At 33.8% G+C, this 23,756-nt stretch overlaps 1 protein-coding gene across 2 annotated transcripts in view; it reads left to right on the forward strand.

Moving 5' to 3' along the window:
- The window catches only part of VPS13C (vacuolar protein sorting 13 homolog C), a 189,917-nt gene that overhangs the window by 74,333 nt on the left and 91,828 nt on the right, over positions 1–23,756 (forward strand). For both annotated transcript variants that reach the window (XR_002735024.1, XM_023228560.1), the window contains exons 23-39: positions 916–1,045; positions 2,022–2,100; positions 2,780–2,919; positions 6,030–6,183; positions 7,117–7,196; positions 8,405–8,464; positions 9,670–9,832; positions 10,577–10,693; positions 11,674–11,777; positions 11,989–12,156; positions 12,644–12,948; positions 14,906–15,053; positions 15,783–15,891; positions 20,004–20,140; positions 22,045–22,201; positions 22,989–23,068; positions 23,583–23,642. Coding sequence is in view for 1 of the 2 variants with exons in the window: in XM_023228560.1 (XP_023084328.1) it covers positions 916–1,045; positions 2,022–2,100; positions 2,780–2,919; positions 6,030–6,183; positions 7,117–7,196; positions 8,405–8,464; positions 9,670–9,832; positions 10,577–10,693; positions 11,674–11,777; positions 11,989–12,156; positions 12,644–12,948; positions 14,906–15,053; positions 15,783–15,891; positions 20,004–20,140; positions 22,045–22,201; positions 22,989–23,068; positions 23,583–23,642 (2,191 nt within the window). In the remaining variant the exon portion in view is untranslated. The remainder of the gene's footprint in view (positions 1–915; positions 1,046–2,021; positions 2,101–2,779; positions 2,920–6,029; positions 6,184–7,116; positions 7,197–8,404; positions 8,465–9,669; positions 9,833–10,576; positions 10,694–11,673; positions 11,778–11,988; positions 12,157–12,643; positions 12,949–14,905; positions 15,054–15,782; positions 15,892–20,003; positions 20,141–22,044; positions 22,202–22,988; positions 23,069–23,582; positions 23,643–23,756) is intronic.

Below are 23,756 nucleotides of genomic sequence, written 5' to 3' on the forward strand. Positions count from 1 at the left end.
GGTTTCCATTATCTTCTCTCTTTTGATTCTTTTTTTCCCCCTGATTTCCACTCTGATGTTTATTATTTCTTTCTTTTGTTTACTTAGGATTTCATTTTCTTTCCAGTCCTGGTTTCTTAAGGTAGAAGCTGAGGTCACTGATTTGAGACCTTAGTTTTTTTCCAGTGTAGGCATTTAGTGCTTTATATTTCTTTCTCTGTAGTGCTTTACTGTATCCCAGTGTGACATTTAGCAATGAGGCATATGTCAGCTTGAGCTGTTCACAGCTTAGTCAGGAAGCCAAAGATAAACAACAACCAAGAAGAGCTTTATAACCAGCACATAGCTGCCACAAGGCTATTGAGACAAATAAACCTGAGGCAATTACATTGAATAGGGAAACAGAATAGAAGCCCCTGCTAAAAAGTAAACAACTGATAAAATCACAATGGTGATTCAGTAGCGAGTAAAACAGATGTCCTCATGGAGCTGACATTTTAATTAGAGGAGACATAAACAAATATAAATGTGATGTCAGGTGCTGCCGAGTGCTATATATAAAAAGAAAGAAAGCAAGGCAATGGGATAGAGAGTGATGAGGTAGATACTCTTTGATGTTTATAATAAGAAATCTTTGATACCGGGAAGTAGTGTTTTGGTTTTGAAAGGTAGAGAATTGTGTTTGGAAAGATTTTCATAAAAATTAGTTGAGTTAAAAAGGTTTGGCTACTTAAGAGGGATATGTTGAAATTATCTGGAAACTTAGCTAACATAGAACTTTCAATTTCTTGACAGTGTTGTCTAAATGAGGCATTAATGTAATTAGATTAAAACATGTCAAAAGTTTAGGCATGTTTTAATCTAATTACATATGCAATTCTTTCCCTCGTTTGTAATATAGAGATACTGACTTAAAACCACTGAATTGTATCTTAGATTTAAAGTGTCCGGAGGACTTCCTTTGATGCATGTGAGAATTTCTGACCAGAAGATGAAAGATGTGCTATGTTTGATGAACAGTATACCTTTGCCACAGAAATCATCAGCCCAGTCTCCAGAGAAACAGGTAAATAGATACAATAAAATATATAAACCTATTTTTACCATTGTTTTAGAGCAGTGATGAAAAGTCGGTTTCAGGGCAAGGTTTATAAGTGAAAGGACCAAAAGTACAGAAATGAAAGTAAAATGTCTTTCAAATTTATAAAATGTGTTTTAAATAAAGCATGAGGGGGAAAAAGTAAACAAAAATCTTTAGAATCTTGCAAATAAAACAATTGGTATAAAATTTCCTTATATGTTAGACTTACAAGTTGTAGGTCACTTTAATTGGAATTGATCTTTACACAGTAGAAATGTTGGATTTCTACTTTGAAATGAAATTTGATAAAGCCAGCTCATGGTGATACCATGTGTCAGAGGCCTATAAAAAAGATGTACTTTAGGCAGGGCGCGGTGGCTCACGCCTGTAATCCCAGCACTTTGGGAGGCCGAGGCGGGCGGATCGCAAGGTCAGGAGATCGAGACCACGGTGAAACCCCGTCTCTACTAAAAAAAATACAAAAAAAAAAAAAGCTGGGTGCCGTGGCGGGCGCCTGTAGTCCCAGCTACTCGGGAGGCTGAGGCAGGAGAATGGCGGGAACCCGGGAGGCGGAGCTTGCAGTGAGCCGAGATAGCGCCACTGCACTCCAGCCTGGTGGACAGAGCCAGACTCCGTCTCAAAAAAAAAAAAAAAAAAGATGTATTTTAATATTGTAATAGAATGTAAATGATATACAGTACTAATAGACTAACTTACTAGTGGTACACTTAGTTTTGTCCTGGTAAATGTGGGCGGTAGACTTAATAATTTGTAAATTGTAGCCAACTATTAGTTGATTACGCAATATATCTTGTTGGAAGATTTGTATATTGTGTTATATTGTGTGTATGTGTCTTTCCATATCTCTTTATCCTCTATTACTTTTTAGTCTTCCTTCATTTATCACATTTAATCCTGCTGAGTCATCCTTTTTAAGGAAACTTTTTGTATTCTTTGCTAGGTATCCTCAATTCCAGTTATTTCAGGTGGGACAAAAGGTCTACTTGGTACTTCACTGTTGCTAGATGCTGTGGAATCAGGTAAGGAAAGTAAAATACTCTTTCTGTATTAAATTAAGCCTATACATTGTTATACAGAGATAACATTTTTAGAAAATAAGGGCCATCTGAAACTGCTGTAGTAGTTTACTGGTTTTAGTTCTAGTTGTGCTACATTAGTGTGACTTTGAGTCCCTTATCTTCTTTAAGCCCAAGTTTCTGTCTTCATTGGATAAATGAAGGGATTTTTTTTTTTTTTTATAGTTGACAATGCTTACTTAAGATTCTAAATAAACTACTTTTTTTTGGCCCCAGTCTCTGCATGAGCTTTTCTCTAGCTCTGAACTAATTGATCTGTTTTAATTTTGAACTAGAATGTAAGCTTCATCAGGACAGGACCATGTCTATCCTGGTCATTCTGGTATCCTTAGTAGCTGACACAGCCTGATACATGGTAGATAATGCCCAATAAATATTTTGTTGAATATTGAGTGAATGAACTATAGTGAAAAACAGAACCATTGAAGAAAAGAACATAGTGCTATTTGATTTTAAATATGATTATTACATGTCAGGTTGAGTCACTTGGTGGAAGTTTAAAAAAGGCAGATATTCTGATGCTGAATATGAAGATTATATCTAATCAATGAATAGATTTGAGTGTTTCATGCAGTTTTCAGTGTACATTGTCTCAGATCAAATAAACGTCTTTTTCCTTTAGAGTCTGATGATGAGTATTTTGATGCTGAAGATGGGGAACCACAGACTGGTAAAAGTATGAAAGGATCAGAACTTAAAAAAGCTGCAGAGGTCCCAAATGAGGAGCTCATTAATCTTCTACTCAAGTTTGAAATTAAAGAAGTGTGTGCTTTTTTGTCTATAAATAGATATATTCTGGTTGTCACTATCTTGTAAGCTATCCTCAAGCTAGACCCAAAAATGTGGTACTCTGTCTTTCCTGCTGCCCAACACATGTGCACATACATACTCTCACACACACACTCTATTTTACACACAAAAAGATTTTAAAAAATGAAATGCTTTTTAAAAAATTGATGTAAGAATTATCTGTGGCATATCTAATTTATTCTGGAAGTGCTTAGACTTTTAATTAGGACTTACTTTTCTGCAGAAAATTTTTAAGACATGCTTACTTTAATTTTTTAAACTTTTCACTTTTAGCTAAATAATGCTCATTATCATGTTTATGATTTGGAAAAATGTAAACAACCTAAGTTTCCAACATACGTTTATAGCCTTTAAAAGTCATGTGGTAAAAGGAAACATGGAGAGATGTTCACAGTATGTTATTATTTGGGAAAACAAAAGGATTATAATACCAAGGATATTATTCCATTTGAAGTTATATTTATATGTTTTCTTTGATAAATGACAGACAGTGTTCATCTCTGGGTGGTGAGATTACAGGTTTTTATATATGCTTGCTTGCTTTTCCATATAGTCCAGATTTCTATAAAAAGTTTGTCTTGCTTTGATAATAAAACAAAAAGGATAGAAAATGTAGGTGTTCCTTATTGACTGTTTGATATACCAAAGTGAGAGCATGTCCTAAAATATAATGTCAGAAATACTACATTTTTGTGTGTACTAACCTAAGTGTTATTGATATTTGTTTAGAGAAAGGTATGTTCTTTACCGTTAGCCTTCTACAGCTTCTCTCTTTCTCCATACTACATCCAAAATATCATTAAATCCCATGACCCTAACTTCAAAATGCATTCATATGATTGCTCTTCCTTTCTGCTGCTACTGTACTGTCCAAGTCACTGTAATCGTCTTGCCTGGATTATTTTGCAATAGCCTCTTAACTGTCTTTGCTTCCATCAGGTACTCTGTTCTGTCATTTGCCAGAGTGATCCTTTAAAAGTGAATGTCAGGCCGGGCGTGGTGGCTCACACCTGTAATCCCAGCACTTTGGGAGGCCAAGGTGGGTGGATCATCTGAGGTCAGGAGTTTAAGACCAGCCTGGGCAATATGGTGAAACCCCATCCCTACTAAAAATACAAAATTAGCCAGACATGGTGGTGGGTACTTGTAATCCCAGCTACTTGGGAGAATTGCTTGAACCTGGGAGGTAAAGGTTGCAGTGAGCTGAGACTGCACCACTCTACTCCAGCCTGGGTGACAGGGAAAGACTTTGTCTCTAAAATAAAATAAAGTAAAATAAAAATAAAAGAGAATGTCAGATCATGTTACTGCTCTGCTCAATATCCTCCACTGACTTCAAATCTCACTAAAAGTAAAGGACTAAGTCCTTACCATGGCCTACAAGGCCTTACATGTGTAAAACCCCATATGACTGGCCAGTTCTTTCCTGCCTTGCTTACTCTGCTTCAGCCATATTCCATTTATCCCTTCAATAGGTATTGATCATGTGCCATTATTACTGGACATTATTTTAGATACTGGAAAATAGCAGTGAGTAAAGTTCTTGCCGCATGGAGCTTACACTTGTCTTATGTTTTTCCTTCTGTATACCAAAGCCCATTCTTTGTGCTTGCTATTTCCTTTGCCTGGAACACTCTTTTCCTGCATGGCTTGATTTTTTTTTTTTTTTTTAACTTACTTCAGGTATTTGTTCAATTGTCATCTTATTGGAAAGATCTGACCAACCAAGACAAGATAGCAATCTTTATTTTCTCCAACTTTCCCGAGAATATAAACTTCATGGTGATAAAGAATGTCTTAATTTGTTTTCTGTTACCATAACAGAATACCTCAGCCTCCCAAGACTCTGGGATTACAGGCACATGCCACCACACCCAGCTAATGTTTTGTGTTTTTTATGGAGATGTGGTTTCACTCTGTTGCCCAGGCTGGTCTTGAACTCTCGGACTCAGGTCATCCGCTTGCCTTGGCCTCCCCAAGTGCTGGGATTACAGGCGTGAGCCACTGCACTTGGCCTTTTCTTTAAGTATTTTTAAAGTGTTATCTAAGTATGTAATTATAACATCTGCTAATAATATTATTTTTTGCCTTCAGTATTTATATTATTCTGGTTATTATTGCCGCCTATCAAGTTAAATAGCTTAAAACAACCGTTTTATTTTGCTTACAGGTTTGTGGGTTAGGAATTTTGGAAGGGTTCAACTGGGTAATTTTGTGTGTAGTCTTTCATTTGGTTGCATTCTGATGTTGTCTGGGGCTTCTGTCATCGGAAGCCTCAAACTGGATGTCCATGTGTCTCACTTATGAGGCTTGCAGTTGATACTGGCTGTTGGCTGGGAGCTCAGCTGGAACTGTTGACTGAAACACCTACTTAGGGCCTCTCAGCATGGTAAAAGCCATGGTAGTCTGAGTAGTTGAACTTTTTACATGGTGGCTGGCTTCCCTCAGTATGAGTGTTCCCAGGTGGGAGTTTCATGGTCTTTTTTGACACCAGAAGTCCTTATAGTATCAATTCCTTTCTACTCTTTTGATTTAAGCGTTCACAAACCTGCCCATATTCAAAGGGTGGAGACAAAGATCTACACCTTTTGATTAGAATATCAAAAGTACTTCCGTCTTTTAAAAATTACAGTGTTTTATTTTTTATTGGCTAAATATATAGGCTATCATTTCCAGAGTTAACTTATGATAGTGAACATCTTGTCTTACTTCCTACTTTAATGGGGATGCTTTTAAAAAATTACTAAACATGATTTTTGCTTTGAAATACAGGTTTAAGAAAATCATATTAAGGAAGAATCGATACATTCCTATTTTAGTAAATTAGAAAAAATAAACAATGAAGTTAAATTCTGTCATGATTTTTTAATAAATGTACTTATATTCTCAAGAATCGAATTTAAGTTGGTAATTTCCAATTATATTAAATAGCTATGGTGGCAGAAGCATATGAGCAAAATTACTATTCTCTTGATGATGTGTATGGAGAAAGATTTTGTTTTCATTATTTTAAGTATGATTCAGACTTCTTATCAACTTTTCATTGGCTCTAATTCTTTTAGGTGATTTTGGAATTTACTAAACAGCAGAAAGAAGAAGATACAATTCTAGTATTTAATGTTACTCAGTTAGGAACAGAGGCTACAGTGAGAACATTTGACTTAACTGCGGTATCTTATTTAAAGAAAATCAGCTTGGATTACCATGAAATTGAAGGTAATAGCCTTAAAAATAGAAATAATAACCTGTAATAAAGATAGCACTTTGGAGTATCTGAAACACTTTCATTTATATTGTATTTATAATAAATAATGGCTGCACTCTTCTAAGCACTTTACAAGTAATAATATTTATACTATGGGTTGGAATCCTTGGATACAGAACACTGTATAAATAGCTGTGTTTTATAACTTTTTAATAGTTGAAACTAAAACAAATCTCAATTTAGAAGAAAAATATTTTATGTGTTAGTAATTTGTATAGGACCTGTGTTAAGATAAACTACATTATTGTCTTAAGGGAAAAAAATATAAATAATAAATTTTCTAAGCTATTTTTTCCTTAAGTGAAGGTTATGCCCTTGGAAGTCAAGGGAAAATTTTGAGATCTCTCAGAAGCAAGAGTTAAAGAACTGCAAATAACAAAAGATGGATAAAATGGTGGACAAATTACTTCTCCCTCCATAGCTTTTGGAGGCAGTTCCTTGGTACCTCTAGCGAAGGATCTAAAGGACATCTGGTAGTACCTGTTGTTTTTAAGTTAAACAGGAGTTTAACAGTTCTCTTTTAAGGCAAAAAAACAAAAACAAAGCTTTCCTCTTTTAAGTCATCTCTCACAGTTTAAACAAAAGGAAATTATTTAAATTTCTTTAATAGAAGTCAAATAAATTATTTGTCAGAATTGTAGAAGTCACCTGTGAAATCAGGTGAAAATAAATATGCATGTTTTTAAGTAAGTTGGATGTCAGAGGTTAACAATTTGGATTGGTTAATTTCTTCAACAGTGATGGCCTTTGTATTTAATAACTATGACCACATGCAAAGATTTTCTTTTAGAGCTTAATTAACACATTTTAAAAAATCTAAAAAAAGTTTCAAATTACAAAAGAGCAATTTATTTGAAACACTTTTTTTTTTCCTTTTTCTTTAGGATCCAAAAAGAAGCCCCTTCACTTGATTAGCTCTTCTGACAAACCTGGCTTAGATCTTTTGAAAGTGGAGTACATTAAGGTAAGGGCTATAGAATGATTATATATTTATTGTGTACTCCAAACGATATCTCTGGACAGAAAAATGTGACAGTAAGTTACTAATGGCTCTGGATATGTATCACAGTTTCTAATTATAGGGAAATCTGTTTCTTTTTTCATTTGTACACCTTCTTTTCTTTCACTTAAGTACAGGGCCATTATACAAAGTCACTAAACTTCTTGTTGCCAGAGATGGAAGCCTGGGATGAAGTAGGTACCATTTGTCCTCTAGGGCACACCCACATACCTATACTGATTATAGGTCATATATAGGTGACATTTGGCTGAGTATCTTGCATCAAAAACGATAAAGTCATATTAAATTGGGTTCAGAAGAGAAATGCCAGGAATAGGAAGGGCCACAAAAATATTTCATATGAGAAACACTGAAGGAACTGATGGTATTTAGCTGACTTCAAGATTAGTTGATTTGTTTAATCGGTCAACAGCTATTTATTGAATACCTCTGGATATGTTATTGGCTGTCTGTACTGTTAGGCGCTTGGGAACATTGCCTGTTCTCAAGAAAATTGTAGATGAGTAGGGAGATAATACAAGTAAATAATGATTACAATAAAATGTGATTGATTCTCTAATAAAGAAAAGCACAAAGCATTATTGGAACAGAGAGACAGGGAATTGGCAAGGCCAGAAAACTTCTCACAGGAGGTAAATCTTTGAGTTTGAATTTGTTTGTGTTCCCAAAGGATAGAAAGAACTAGGACCAATGGTTAGTTATGATGGGAGATAGATTTTTGACTCAGTGTGAAGACCTCATTAAATAAAAGCTTTCTAAAGATTAGATTTGTAAAGAAACAAGGTTTGTTTTACTGGAGATATAAAAAAAAAATAGACTTGCTAAAGACTTTATGGAGGGATTTAAGCATTAGGTGATAGATGGGCTACGTGACCTTTATACCTTACAACCTTCAGAGTTTGTCATTCTGATTCCTAGCTGCAGTTTCCCAGAAGTGAATATTCTCCCATGTTTGAAGAGAAGAACACATTTGCGCTATTATAATAAATATATTATTTGGATGTAACTTTAAAATAATGGCAATAAAATTAAATATACAATGTATGTAAAATACATTTATAACTATAAATAAGTTAACCGGAGATCATAAATAAGTGACTTATTTACTTTGATCGCAGTACCTTCTTTAGAACTTCTATTTGTTTTTTCAGGCTGATAAGAATGGACCTAGTTTTCAAACTACTTTTGGAAAAACTGAACAAACAGTTAAGGTAAGAAATTGTGTTAAAGGAATTTATCTTGTTTGAAAATAACCTACTCTTGAAACCTCTAGTATCATTTGAGGAGCATTGACTGGGTAATTTGATGACATAATCAAGGACCAGTAAGAGTTATAAATAACCTCATCGATACTTACCATGCTCTGTGTTTATGATTCAGCTTAGTAAAGCTGTTGTTTTATTATATCACATCCTAACATCCTTAAAAGTTTCAGTAGTATTTCTGAATTAGGGAATGCTATAGACAAAAGAACTTTGATGTACAAAGAACTAAAAGGTTTCTAAACTAGCCAAACTAGATAGCATTGTTTGATGTACAGGTGAAAAAGTGTATAAAATATAAGTAGAGATGTTGAGCAGTTTTGAATCCATACTACTTACGTAGTAACTTAGAGTACGAGGAGCAAAATGTACCTATGGGTAACTAAAAAGAAAAGGAGAGAGTTGAATTTTAGCTTACACTTTTTTGAGAGGTGGGGGAATCTGTTTTTATATTGTGAACCTTTTATTATTTTTATATCCATTTAATGTTATGAGAAAATGAAAAGAAATTCATTTTTATAAACAGAGCTTTTTATTTTATATTAATGAAAACTACCCATTCTTGAAATCAATTTGTATTGCCATCTTAGCTTTCTAGAGTGTTTGTTTTAAAAAAAAGTAGTACTTTTTCCCTACAAGTTATATATTGTGTTTCTTTTTAAATGATGAGACCATTATTGTGATTTGAAAAGATCACTTAGTAACCCATTCATAATTGTCCTTTTTATATTTAAATCTCACGGATGCCACCTTTGAAATCATTTCTAGACGTCGTAGCACATGGTGGTTCTGGGATTTTGCCTTTTTACTTATAATTTTATATAATAATAATTGTCCTTTGAAGATCCAAGATGCCATCTACATGTTGAATATCAGGATAGTCATGAGAAGCGGAGTATAGATTTCATAATCATTATGGTTGGGAAATGGAGTAATTAGGTTACTGTAATATTCTGATGTACCTCTGAAGTGTGTAAGTCTAATTTGTCTCCATATAGTACCTATTTAAGGGGATTGTGAATCTTCCTCTCTTTACTCTTCCAAGTGGTGGGAAGCAATGGTGTAAGCCACCTGAGAATCTTTTGGGTCTATCATGGAGACTACAGGTTATAATTGACTGTGGGAAACTAATTTTCTCTTTAAAACATTTTTAGGTGGCCTTTTCATCTTTAAATCTGTTGCTGCAAACACAAGCTCTTGTCTCTTCTATTAATTACCTCACAACCATTATTCCTTCTGATGATCAAAGCATAAATGTTGCCAAGGAGGTACAAATTTCAACTGAAAAACAACAAAAAAATTCAACTCTGCCAAAAGGTATGAACCATACATTTTTGTTTTTTGTTAGCAAGGGTTTTAGAATTCTAAAGCTAAATGAGGAATACTAGAGGTTATCTGACTCAGTCATTTAAATACCATTTTCCCCTTTTCTTCAAATTAAATTACATGCGAGCACCTGATATATAAGGCACATGTAATCAATACTGTTGTTTTTAAAAATGTTTGTTTTTGTTCTTATTTTGGTGGTGGTATAGGAAGCCTTTAGGTAGGTAATAGAGGGAGACGACCCGTATTTATACTGAGCTCTTCCCTCTCAGTGGCTGCTGAAGGGGCTTTATAAGGAGTGAGTCTTTCTTTCCATTTTACACATAAGGAAATTAAGGCTCAGAGACACAAAGGTAGGGAAGGGTTCAGGAGTAGCATCTAATTGGCCAAGAGCCCAGATTGTGGATCTGGAAGAACTCAGTTCAGATCCTGATTTTGCTACTTCAACCATGTAACCTTAGGCACATTATTTAAATTTTCTGAGGTTCAGTGTCCTTATTTATTTATTTTAGTTTTTTTTTCTTGCTTTTAAATTACAAAACTAATATCTCACTATTAAAAAAGCAAACTTTACAGAATAGATAAGGCAAAGAAAGTGTTCGAATCTTTAAGAGTTGGAGAATGTTATAATTTTTTTTAACATAGCAATGACTCACTTAATATAGCAATTAAAGCTTAATAGAATGTAGAAGACTAAAATCTCACTGTGTGATAGATGCTTTGTTTTATTTTTAGTGATTGTATCCTCCAAAGATAGTGACATTATTGGCTTCAGGCTGTTTGCACAGTTGAATGCTTTCTGTGTCGTTGTTTGCAACGAAAAGAACAATATCGCTGAAATCAAGATTCAAGGTAAAAGTTCACACGGTATTAAAAATTGGCAAAAAAATAAACTTTTCCTTCTTGTTTTTTCTTTGCAGTGCTAAAGAATGTACAAATAAAGGGCTCTGAGCTGTGAAAACTGAAAAGGCATAATTGGATTGTATGCTTTCTTCTCTTTGGGATATAGATTTTGGTCAGAATCTGACCATCCCAATTGAACTCTGCATATATCCTGGTGTTTGGGACCTTCCTGAGAGTTATCTAGAAGTGGAAAAGGGATACTGATGTCAATGTAGGGATGGATGGTATTGATGGGCTAGGAGAAGTCTCAGTCTAGATTTTAGGTGAAGGTCTATGGACATGCTTTGTAGTAACTTTTTAATCTTTTTTTAATATATGATTTTTATATATAATATAGTTACGTATTTGTCTTTATTTGTCTTTCCTTATGAAAAGCAATCTTAGAATGAATGACAATATCTGTGAGGCCATTATGTTCTTTTAGGTAAAAGCTGCCAGAACTCATCTACCTTTTCCTCTGGCTTACTTTTACTAGCTGGTTGTGACCTGGTAAAGAATATATTGAATATGTTTAATGAAATTTTTTAAGAACCTAAAAACTAGAAAACTAGGGGCTTTTTTCCTTTGTCCTTTCCAAAATGGCAGTGCATCTACTAGTCTGAATTTGATTTGTGAAACTTTTATAGTTTCCATGTAAATGACTGGATGTGAGGTATAAAGGATAATTTACTTAAATTCTGAGATAATCTATTTGTGCTAGATGTGTTTCTTCCCCTGATTGAAAATTCAGATAATTATTGTTTAACACATTTATAGGTTTTGGTGTTTATATAACCAAAAATCTCTAATATTGCAACTTATTTATCCATTGGGAGTTGAAACATTGCTAAATTTAAAAAAGTCACCCCAAAATAAAATAATGTAATGGAAAGAAAGATCTAATTTATGGTAGATCTGCAGAAATTATGATAATGCACTTTTTTTTTCAGGCCTGGATTCCTCCCTTTCTCTCCAGTCAAGAAAACAGTCACTTTTTGCCCGACTAGAAAATATTATTGTCACAGATGTTGATCCGAAGACAATTCATAAGAAAGTAGGTGATTGTAAACAGATAGTTAATATTCTTTAATGACTGAATATGAGATTCTATTGTAAAATGTATTTTATTTTAAAAACATTAATAAAATATACTTCAATAGAAAAATGTTTTTATAAAGATTAAAATATAAAAACCCTTTTGTAAATGGGGTTTTATTTTGTCATTACCTTCCTGGATAGAGTACATTCAAGTCTCTGTTTTTCAGGCTGTGTCAATAATGGGAAATGAAGTTTTCCGTTTTAATTTGGATTTGTATCCAAATGCTACTGAGGGAGATTTGTATACTGACATGTCCAAAGTGGATGGTGTGCTGTCTCTGAATGTTGGCTGTATTCAGATCGTCTATCTTCATAAATTCCTTATGTCACTTCTGGTAAAATAGTTATTTATATATTGATTTTTCAATTTTGAAATACTTTTAAAAGTGTGATAATTATGATGGCAAATGTTATAAACCTTGGATTTTAGAGTGGGCATTATTTTAATTATAGATGGTATTTATGCATGATTGTAGAGATCAAAACCCCCATTTAACAGTTGAAATCGGAATCATTTAATGATTTTTGTCTAGAACAAATTATTTTTGCTACAATATAATGAAGCCAAATTCTTTAGTAAAAAAATTATTGGAAAAAAAATTCTTTCTCTGTTCCTTAACCATATAACATTAGCTCAATTCAGGCAGCTCATAGCTATAGATGGATTATCAGTAATTTCTTACTACTACCAGAAAAATAGGGCTCAACGGAAAGTTAAATATTGGAAAAAAAAAGTAACCACATGTATGAAAAGAAGATAGTGTTATTATTGATGTGCCTGTATTTTCTTTGAATTTCTCTTTTTATGCTTTGTGTCCACAGAACTTCCTGAATAATTTCCAGACAGCCAAAGAGTCTCTGAGTGCTGCCACTGTCCAGGCTGCAGAAAAGGCTGCCACAAGTGTGAAAGATCTTGCACAGAGGAGTTTTCGTGTTTCCATCAATATTGATTTGAAAGCACCAGTTATAGTCATCCCACAGTCTTCCATTTCCACCAATGCAGTAGTGGTAGATCTTGGGTTAATCAGAGTTCAAAATCAGTTCAGTCTGGTGTCTGATGAAGACTACTTAAATCCTCCAGTAATTGATAGAATGGAAGTGCAGCTAACAAAGCTTACACTTTATAGGTATGCTCTTTCAATAATTATGGATTTAAATATTATATTCATGATTTCCATGAAATTTTATGATTTGAAATTCCTACCCAACATAGTTTATTTAAATAAACTGTTGCGTTACACAGAACAGGTTTTTTGGTTGTTGTCGTTGTGTGTGTGTGTGTGTATGTGTGTGTATATGTTTTGAGTTGGAGTCTTGTTCTGTCACCCAGGATGGAGTGCAGTGGCGCAGTCTCGCTCACTGCAACCTCTGTCTCCTGGGTTCAAGCAATCCTCCTGCCTCAGCCTCCCGAGTAGCTGGGACTATAGGCATGCGCTACCATGCCTGGCTAATTTTTTTTGTATTTTTAAGAGAAGTGGGATTTCACCATGTTGGCCAGGCTGGTCTTGAACTCCTCACCTCAGGTGATCCACCTGCTGTGGCCCCCCAAAGTGCTAGGATTACAGGCGTGAGTCCCCACCCCCGGCCCAGAAGAGTTTTTTATTTTGTTTTTTGAGATGAAGTCTCGCTCTGTTGCCCAGGCTGGAGTACGATGGTGCCATCTTGGCTCACTGCAACTTCTGCCTCCCAGATTCAAGCGATTCTCCTGCCTCAACCTTCTGAGTAGCTGGGGATATAGGCACATGCCATCATGCCTGGCTAATTTTTTTCATTTTTCATCGTAGAGACGGGATTTCATCATGTTGGCTAGGCTAGTCTCGAACTCCTGACCTCAGGTGTTCTGCCCACCTTGGCCTTCCAAAGTGCTGAGATTACAGGCATGACCCACCGCATCAGACCACCAGAACAGTTTTTTAATCAACTTTTGTTTTCAAAAATTTCAGACCTACAGAAAAATGGAAAAAAATAGTACTGTGAATGCACCTACATATCCTTCATCTAGATTCACCAATTGTTTATATTTGCTTTAACCTATCTATAAAAATAGATATATTATTTAAAACATTTTTTGCTAAATCATTTGAGAATAGACATCTTTAACTTTTTGTCCCTAAATGCTTTATTATGTGTCTCCTATAAATAAGGACATTCATTCTCTTACGTTAACCATGATATAATTCTGGAAATTTAATATTGATATAATACTATAATCTGAAATTCAGTCAATATTCAGATTTTATCAGTTATCCCATTATAATAATTTCCTTTATAGGAATGTCCATTATAAAAATTTCCCCCTGATTCAGGATCACCCATAGCATATAATTGTATTCTGTACTACTGAGGAAGATTTCTATACTGACAAAAATTTCTTTTGGAGTAGTTCTTTAGCTTTTATTTGTCTTTTTATGACTACATGACCACTACTGTAGTTTTGAAGACTAGAGTCTGGTTCCACTCACCTCTCAATTTGGTTTTGTCTGAGTGATTCTTCATGGTTTGATTGAACTTACACATTTTTGGCAGGCATGTTGTGTGAATTATTTTGTATCTTCGGTGGCACATGAAGTCTGTACATAATTCGTTTTAAAATTATTTTCTACCCCATCCATGAATATTTAATTATGTAGAATAAGAAATTAATGACTATAAGGCAAGTCTAGAAAATAATCCTAGAGAAAAGCTTTATGAAATGCCTTAGAAAATGCTCACTTCTCCTCTTGTTCACTTTGCCATCGTTTTCTTCAGTTTCTGCACCAACATACCTATTAATCCTTGAACAACTGTATATGATGATTTTCTGTTTTCTTCAACAGTGTGGATTGCTCTTAAAAATTTATTCAATTTTTCACCTATCTACTGTTTAAAGAAAAAAGTTTTCTTAATGATTCATTGTATATCACCTTTTAATTTGTCCCTTCTAGTGGGTTATAGATTAATTATAGATTCAGTTTTGGAAATACTTAAGCCATGCTGTTTCAAATCAGTATTTAGAGCAGCAAATAACTGCCTGACTTTGCTTTTTTTAATACGTTGCATTTCTACCCTATATCTATGCATATGTAACATTTCTATTTTTCATAGGACGGTGATCCAGCCAGGCACCTACCATCCTGATATTCAGCTGTTGCACCCAATTAACTTGGAATTTCTTGTAAATCGGAATCTAGCTGCATCTTGGTACCACAAGGTGCCTGTTGTGGAAATTAAAGGACATCTTGATTCAATGAATGTAAGTATACGAGTGACAAAAAAGACTTCATTGTTGAAATTTTAAACTCCAAAGACTTTTAAAGTAGAAATCCAAATGAAATGAAGACTTTTTTTGCTGACTAGTATAAGAAAAATTTCAGTGAGACTTTGTCCAACAAGATCATTATTATTTTCAGTAGAATTTAATCTTTAGTTAAGATTTCTTAACTTTAAAATTTGCTATACATACCTATTGGTAGGGATCTGTATATAAATTATGTATTAGCATATTATACTGTCTCATATATTATATATGCACTTTTTTATTTTTAGGGATATCTAAGTACACCTAAGATAATTATAGCATTGAGGGAAATATTTTTCTTTTTATATTTAAGACTACATTTTTATTTCATTGGAATTGTTACTGTTTAAAAAGTAGAATTATACATTTTCTGAAGTTGTCACTTTTAAAAAAAAGATCAGATTTCTTTGATCATATTTAACTCTCAGTAAACATCAGTCAAGTCATTGGAGCTAATACTGACTGATGAATTACATTGGTTTTCTATAAACACCTTAGTGTCTTTGAATATAAAAATTTTAACATGAAATAAGTAGTGCAGTACTTGAGTGGATTGTGATTGTATGTAACTTTTCAGTATTAGGATTATTCTGTCCCTTGCGTTGCAACTGGAAATTTATTTTCTGTATGAAAATTGCTTCATTTTAAAATGTAATATAGTTTTTTAAACATAATATTTTACAGGTTAGTCTAAATCAAGAAGATCTTAATCTCTTATTTAGGATACTAGCAGAAAATCTTGGTGAGGGTACTGAAGACTTGGATAAAGTGAAACCAAGAGTACAAGAGACAGGTAAGAGGCTGACAGTAAGTGGCATAATACATATGTGTCTATTTATTTATGGTTTAGTAGGCAATCAGGAAATAAAAAGTAAGCAAATATATGTTTACAAATTGCAGTTTATATTATCAAGAGAACAAACAAGATGCTATTGAATGAAATCATAGTTGGAGATGATTGACTCTCTTAAGCTAAGTTGTCAGTTATAGTTTCAGACTTTTTTCTAAGTTGTGTGAATTGAGAGGAGGCCATAAAGAAGGACTTCAAATCAGTGGTAGATTCTTGAAGTAATCATTGAAATTGCATGTATAGAAGAAAGCATTTTGAGTTGGCAATAGGTTATGGTAGCATAGTGTATCTGATTTTTCAATAAGGCTTGGTAGTGAAATATCTGCAAGAATTGAAATGGTTGATAAATTATCATTTTCCAAAGATACTGAAGAGATTATACAGCAGTAAAAATGAAAAGAGAATTCAAATTATTAGTTACCATGGCCCTTTTGACTAAAGGAAAAGTAACAGCCTTATTTTTTAAGGTAATATATATGTATTTGTGTGTGTGTGTGTATGTATATATATAATGTATGTATAAACACGTAAGTATATAATCTTCAGTTTTTTTCAAACAAATGGTAGCATCCTGTATGTGTACATGCATGTGTGTGTTTGTTCACTTTGCTGTTTTTTAAAAAATATTAACAGTGTGTCTTGGTGTCTATTCCATATCTGTAGATATGTATAGATCTGCTTCATTCTTTGTAATGACTGCCTGGTATTAAATTCTGTTGAAACACATAATTTATTTAGCAAGTTCCTAGTGATAGTCATTTTTGGTTGTTTTTAAACTTTCATTATTGCCATGTTGCATTGAATATCCTCATACATACACTTTTACAAGTATATATATATATCTATAGGATAACACCAGTTAAAAGATATGTAAAATTATTAATTTAATATAAATTTAATTGACAATTAGGTCAGCAAATAATTTCTGTAGACTAATTTAAGATTTTGACAGATCTTGCTGATTGGCCTCCATAGAACTTTACTAACCTTGCATTCCCACCAGGTTGTTTTTCTATACCTTTCTAACACAGTATATTACCAGATTAAAAATTTTTTGTCCATATGCTAAGTGAAAACTGGTATCCCACTGTATTTTTCATTATTAAAAAACTATTTTACTATATTTTAATACATACAGTGAAGTATACAAATATTCAGTGTATAATTCAGTGAATTTTTGCATATATGGATACACCATGATCAAGATCTAGTACATTTTCAGCACCCCAGAAGGCCTCCCTCTTGCCCTTTCTCAGTCAGTGCCAAACACTGTGCCTGCAAATCCACCCAGAGGTAACTACCATTTTAACTTGTAATAGATAGATTAGTTTTACCTCTTCTTGAATTTCATATAAATGGAATCATACAGAATTTACTCTTCGATGTTTGGCTTCTTTTATTCTGCATTTTGTTTGTGAGATTCATCCATGTTGTTGTGCATAGGAATAGTTTGTTCTTTTTATTTCTGTGCACTATTCAGTTATATGAATGTATCAAAATTTATTTTTTTCATTCTATCTTTCATGGACATTCTGGTTGTTTCCAGTGTTTAGCTATCATGAATGAAATTGTTATGAATTTTATTGTGTGTCTTTGACATAATTATATAAATTTTTTTTTGGATATATAGGTAGGAGTAGAATTACTGTGTCATATGTGAGATTTACATTTAGCTTCAGTAACTTGTGCCAGATTATACCAAGAAGTTTTCCAACTGGTTGTACTAGTTTACTTTCCTAGCAGCAATGTATGAGAGTTCCAGTTGTTTCACATTCTCCCTAGTACGTGGCATTGCCGATCTTTTTAAATTTAGCATTCTGATAGATATTCAGTGGTGTCTCACTATAGTTTTTATTTGCTTTTTGATTACTAGTGAAGGTGATCACCTTTTCATATGGTTATTGGCCATTTGGATATCCTTTTTTGTGATGTAACCATTCTATCCTGTTGACAAATATTTTTATTGAGATGTTTGCCTTTTTTCTTATTGATACGTAGTTTTTAAATTCTGAATATGAGCCCTTTGTTGGTTATGTGTGTTATATGCATATATGTATAGAAATATCTTTTCCCTATCTGTGGTTTACCTTTCACTCTCTTTTTTTCCCAACTTTTATTTTAGGTTCGGGGGTACACCTCCAGGTTTGTTACTTGGGTAAATTGCGTGTCACTGAGATTTTATCTAAAATGATCCCATTACCCAGGTAGTGAGCATAGTACCTTATAGGTAGTTTTTCAACCTTCCCCCTGTCCCACCCTGCCCCCTCTAGTAGTCCCTAATGTCTGTTGGATTCCCATCTTTATGTCCATGTGTACTTAATGTTTAGCTCCCACTTACAAGTGAGAACATGTAATATTTGGTTTTCTGTTGCTGGGTTAATTCACTTAGGATGATGGCCTCCAGCTCCATCCATGTTGCTGAAAAGGACATGATTTCATTATTTTCTGTGGCTGCATAGCATGCCATGGTGTATATGTACCACATTTTCATATTCAGCCCCCACCGTCAGTGGGCATCTAGGTTGATTCCATGTCTTTGCTATTGTGAATAGTGCAGTGATGAATAGGTGAGGGCATGTGGTCTTTTTGGTAGAATGATGTGTTTTTCTTTGGTTATGTACCCTGTAATGGGAGTGCTGGGTCAAAGGTAATTCTGTTTTACATTCTCTGAGAAATCTCCAAGCTGCTTTTTATAGTGGCTAAACTAATGTACATTTCTACCTACAGTGTATAAGTGTTCCCTTTTTTCTACAACCTGGCCAACATCTGTTATTTTTTGACTTTCCAGTAGATATTCTGACTGGTGGCCTTTCACTCTTTTAATGGGTCTTTTAATGAATAGAGTTTGTGAATTTCAATCAACTTAAATTTACTAGTTTTTTAAATGATCAGTATTTTTTATTTTCCATTTGAAAAATCTTTGCCTATTCAGGGAATTGTTTTGTAAAAGTAAAAATATTTGCTGGAATCATTTCCCCTGGTTCACATTATGTTTGGAATAGTGCTGGAGTAAGATGATAGTTAGGAAACCTTGCCCTATGCAATGCTTTGTCAAAGGTAATGATTAACAATAGCAGCTTTCAGTATGGAATTCTGGTATAGCTTACACTACGTGGTTCCCGTGTGGTGTATTAGTGGTCAAGATAATGTCAACCCTAATAATAGTAATAACTAATTTAATGATACTGAGGGACAGTGGAGAGTGAAGACTGTAAAATCAGACTGATGAATTTGGGCTCTGCCATTTGTGCGACACTGAGCACAAATGTCTGAACCTCAATTTGCCCATTTCTGAAATAAAGACAATAAAGTTCTTACCTCAAAACGATGTCATAAGAATTAAATAGAACAGTCTATATACAGACCTTAGAACAGTGTCTGCCACACAGATGAGCACTTAGCAAGTGATAGCTGTTATTATTTTTTATATTACAGCTTAAAAAGCAATTTTATTTCATTTCAGGGTGTGCGAATTTCAGAAACACAGCATCATAATTATATAGCTTTACTTTTGTTTGTTAGTATGGCATGAGAGGCCCTGACCTCCCACTCCCTTTTTTCTTTTCTAGTCTTACCTCTTGTTGCCTCCCTTATGATTTAACCATATCAGACTCCATTCTGTTTGCAAAACCTATCATGTGTTATCATTCCCTGGTTTTGCTCCTTTCTGGTAATGTCTCCACCGTGTGAGGAGGTCCTTTGCTCTGCTTGAATAATACCTCCTCTAATAGAACCTTTCTTGACTTCTGTATAACGATGTCACGCTTTGTTCTGTGCGTTCAGTGCATTTTATATGGAGTCCATTAACATTTGTTCATTTAATGTGACTGGATGTGGCCTGCTTGTTTGTTTGTATTTTAAATGTATCTTTGTTTGTATTTTAAATGTATCTGTCTCTTCCACTAAACCAGGAGTTTTCCAAGGGCTAGGGCTGTTACTTATTTGTGGAGTTTCATTGCCTCTACCAGGTCCAGAATACTCATATAAGTCCACAATAAGTACTTGTGGAAGAAATTTGTGAATAAAAGTGAATGAATTTCTTTTAAACATTTCAGGTGAAATTAAAGAGCCCCTTGAAATCTCTATATCACAACAAGATATACATGATTCAAAAAATACTTTAATAACTGGAGTGGAAGAAATTAGATCTGTAGACATCATTAATATGCTGCTGAATTTTGAAATTAAAGAGGTGTGTAATTCTCATCTGTTTTTGTAAAGTGCGGTGAATAAGTAATGGATATTGGAATTACCTCTAGTAAACTTGTAGATAATTGATACTGATGAAAAAAATCTATGTGGGCTGTTCACATGTAGCAGTGATGTTTTAAAAATTGAAAGTTTGTTAAGGATTTGGGAGTTATAATATTTCATAGAGAAAATGACAGCATGTTCTGTAACATGCTTTTTAATGCTTTTAGGACAGTAGGAATGTCACTTGCTTTGGATGTCATATAAGAAAGGCAAGAAAGGGCAATAGTGTCAGATAAATTCTTTTCAAATGTTAGAAACCCTTGATAGAATAAAACACAATATGCCTGCATTTTAAAAAAAGTTACATTACTAATATGTTTGCCGTCTGCATATTCTTGAGGAAAAATGAAATACATTTTCTTCTTTATTCACACATCCAACAAATATTTATTGTATGTGCCCAGTGATAAGGATAGAGGTAAAAGGCTTACAGTCTGAACTCATGCAGGAAAACTATTAAAATTTTTGTAATTATTTCACGAAATCTCTGCTGAGGATACTATTGGAGCTTGGGGTGCTGATGGTAGGGAGTAGGCATTTAAGCAGACTGAGAGGGTCAGAAGAGATTTTCTGGAGGAGGACACATTTGAATCAAGTTTTTAAAGAGAAATAGGAAATTATCTGAGAAAAGGGATCAGGAAAGGGTCTGGGGCAAGGCAGAAAGAGGAACAGGCATAAAAGTGTGAGTACGTGAGAAAGCATAGTGGATACAGGGACTTGCAAGGACTTCCTCTAAAATCTGTTTTATCATTAAATAGTTATATAGAGATTATGTTTTTTCTCTGAGCTAAAAATAATAAACTTTTAAATAGGCTGGTTGCAATAGCTTATGCCTATAATCTCAGCACTTTGGGAGGCCAAGACTGGAGGATCGCTTGAGTTCAGGTATTTGAGACCAGCCTGGGCAACATAACGAGACCCCATCTCTGCAAAAAAAAAAAAAATTTTTTTTAATTAGTCAGTTGTGCTGGCATGTGCCTTTAGTCCTGGCTACTTGGGAGGCAGGAGGATCGCTTAGCCGAGGAGGTCAAGACTGCAGTGAGCTCTGATTGTGCTACTGCACTCCAGCCTGGGTGACAGAGCAAGACCCTGTCTCTAGCAATCAGTCAATAAAGAAACAAACAAACAAACTTTTAAAGGAATAGGCTCTACTTTTAAGAATCTGAAATACATGCTTTGAAGCCAATTTCTTTATGTTAAACTTGGATGTTTTTCTGGTTAATATCAGAGTTACTGAAGGTTTTTAAGCCTTGGTAGTTGAAACATTGGTAGATGAAATCATTCTATTTGCAGATATACTTAACACACACACACGCATATATAAAACCCATAAGACCTTTTAAATATTATTTATGATATATATTATGATTGTTCTCTTCCCTTAGAACAATGATTGGGTTGAAGGGGAACAGTTTGCATTGCTCCGCATGGATAATTTGGCATTGTTTGAAACCATTTTCTGTTGCCATTATCTGAGGGGAGAATACTAATGACAATTGATAGGTAGAGGCCAGGGATGCTGCCTCATATCCTACAGTGCATAAGACAGTTCCCACTACAAAGAATTATCAGCTCAAAATGTTAATAGTGCCGAAGTTGAGAAGCTCGCCTTAGGAATGATGTAAAAATTGGCTGTTGGTCTCACAGAATTTCAGATGAAAGGCTGTCTATCAGACTAGGACTTCTGGGAATTAGGCCAAACTGCAGGCACAAATAGAAGTAAACATTTTAACATTGTGTGAATTTCTTGCTTATATCACTGTGGATACTTATTAAATTCTTGATTTACCTTCATTGTGTATTAATGAAATAGTTGGTGGTAATACTGGTACCCTCTTTTAGGTTGTGGTTACTTTGATGAAAAAATCAGAAAAGAAGGGAAGGCCTTTACATGAGCTAAATGTCCTGCAACTTGGAATGGAAGCTAGAGTTAAAACCTATGACATGACTGCTAAAGCTTATCTAAAAAAAATTAGTATGCAGTGCTTTGATTTCACTGGTAAGTGTGAAATATAGTCTGTGTAAATTATTCATTAGGCAGATGATCCCTACCTTTTTATCAACATTAAACATATTGATTTGTGTACAATTGTGTTAATTTCCTAGTATATTAACTCAACTTTTCAAAAACAGTCCCTGGGTACAGTTCTAGGGGACCCATTTTGAAAAGTTGGGTTAATTTACTAGGAAATATGATGTGTTATTTGATTTTTAAATTATGTGAGTTTTAACATTTATTTTTAATTATGTTAATATGTATTTGTGAAAAATGAAAATCAAATACAAAAGTATATAGATGAAAAAATTAATATAATCTGTAGTCTCATGTCCTTCCCTCAGAATAAATACTATCGTTAGTGGGTATCCTTGATCTTAAGTTCCTGCAATAAGCTAACTTTTAAAGTTCTGTTAGTGCTTAAAGTTTATAAGAGCTCTATGGGATATCTTTAAGTAAAGTAAACTTGTATTGAGAATAATCCCTACTTTATGTATTTTATAGGTTCTTTAATATACCATGATTTGTTTAGATGACAGTAATACAGTAGTACCATATGTTACACCAATTGTAATTGGTGAGTACTAGTATTTTTGTTTTATGGAATTTGTTTCTTTTTTTTCAAAGCCAGGTTTATTGAGGTAAGATTTATAAACAATGTACTTCACTCTTTTTAGTGTACAGTCCGGAGTTTTGACAAATGTACATTTGTGTACATTTGGCTGGTCCTGTCTTAAAACGTGTGAAATGGTTAACTTGATGGATCAACCTTGTCTTTTTTCTCTTTTAGATTCTAAAGGAGAACCTCTTCACATTATTAACTCTTCTAATGTGACTGACGAACCCCTTCTGAAAATGTTACTGACAAAGGTACCTAGTTTCATTACTAGGATTCTTTAATATTTGAATATATAAAGTTATATATATTACCCTTGTATTTAATATTCCAATTTTCTCTCCCAACATTTTTCCATCTAAATTGATTGATGTGGTGAATTTTGCAAGCATCTGAAAATCCTGGATACTTTCATTAACCTGTGATGTTGAATAAATGGTAATAATGTAAAGTTCCACTGTAATCCAAAGCAAAGTGTGTTATAATCTGGCACTTTTTCCTACTTTTTGGATTAGTGTACCTAATCTAGATATACTAGCATTTCCTTCACAGTAGGATAAGAAATTAGAGTTTTTGCTTGTATGGAATGTAAGGAATACTTATGTGGTCAGTTTGGTTTCTTTTTTTTTTGAATGGCCTTCTTTGCTTTTAAGAAATATCTTTTTACTCTTTTAATAGCATACTTAGAAAAGTAAAGAATATGTATATTTTCAGTGCATGAATTTTTAGTGTTTGAAACTCAGTGGTATAATTCTCCACTATTTGTAGGCAGACAGTGATGGACCAGAATTTAAAACTGTTCATGACAGTACCAAACAGACACTGAAGGTAAATCTTTTATAATTTACTATAAGGCTGGGTTGTGTTGATTAAATTTATCTTCATAGCCATTTTCAACTGTGGGATTGTTAAGTTCTAAAATGAGAATAACAGTGGCAATAA

The sequence above is a fragment of the Piliocolobus tephrosceles genome, chromosome 6, assembly GCF_002776525.5.
Source record: "Piliocolobus tephrosceles isolate RC106 chromosome 6, ASM277652v3, whole genome shotgun sequence".
NCBI lineage: Eukaryota > Metazoa > Chordata > Mammalia > Primates > Cercopithecidae > Piliocolobus > Piliocolobus tephrosceles.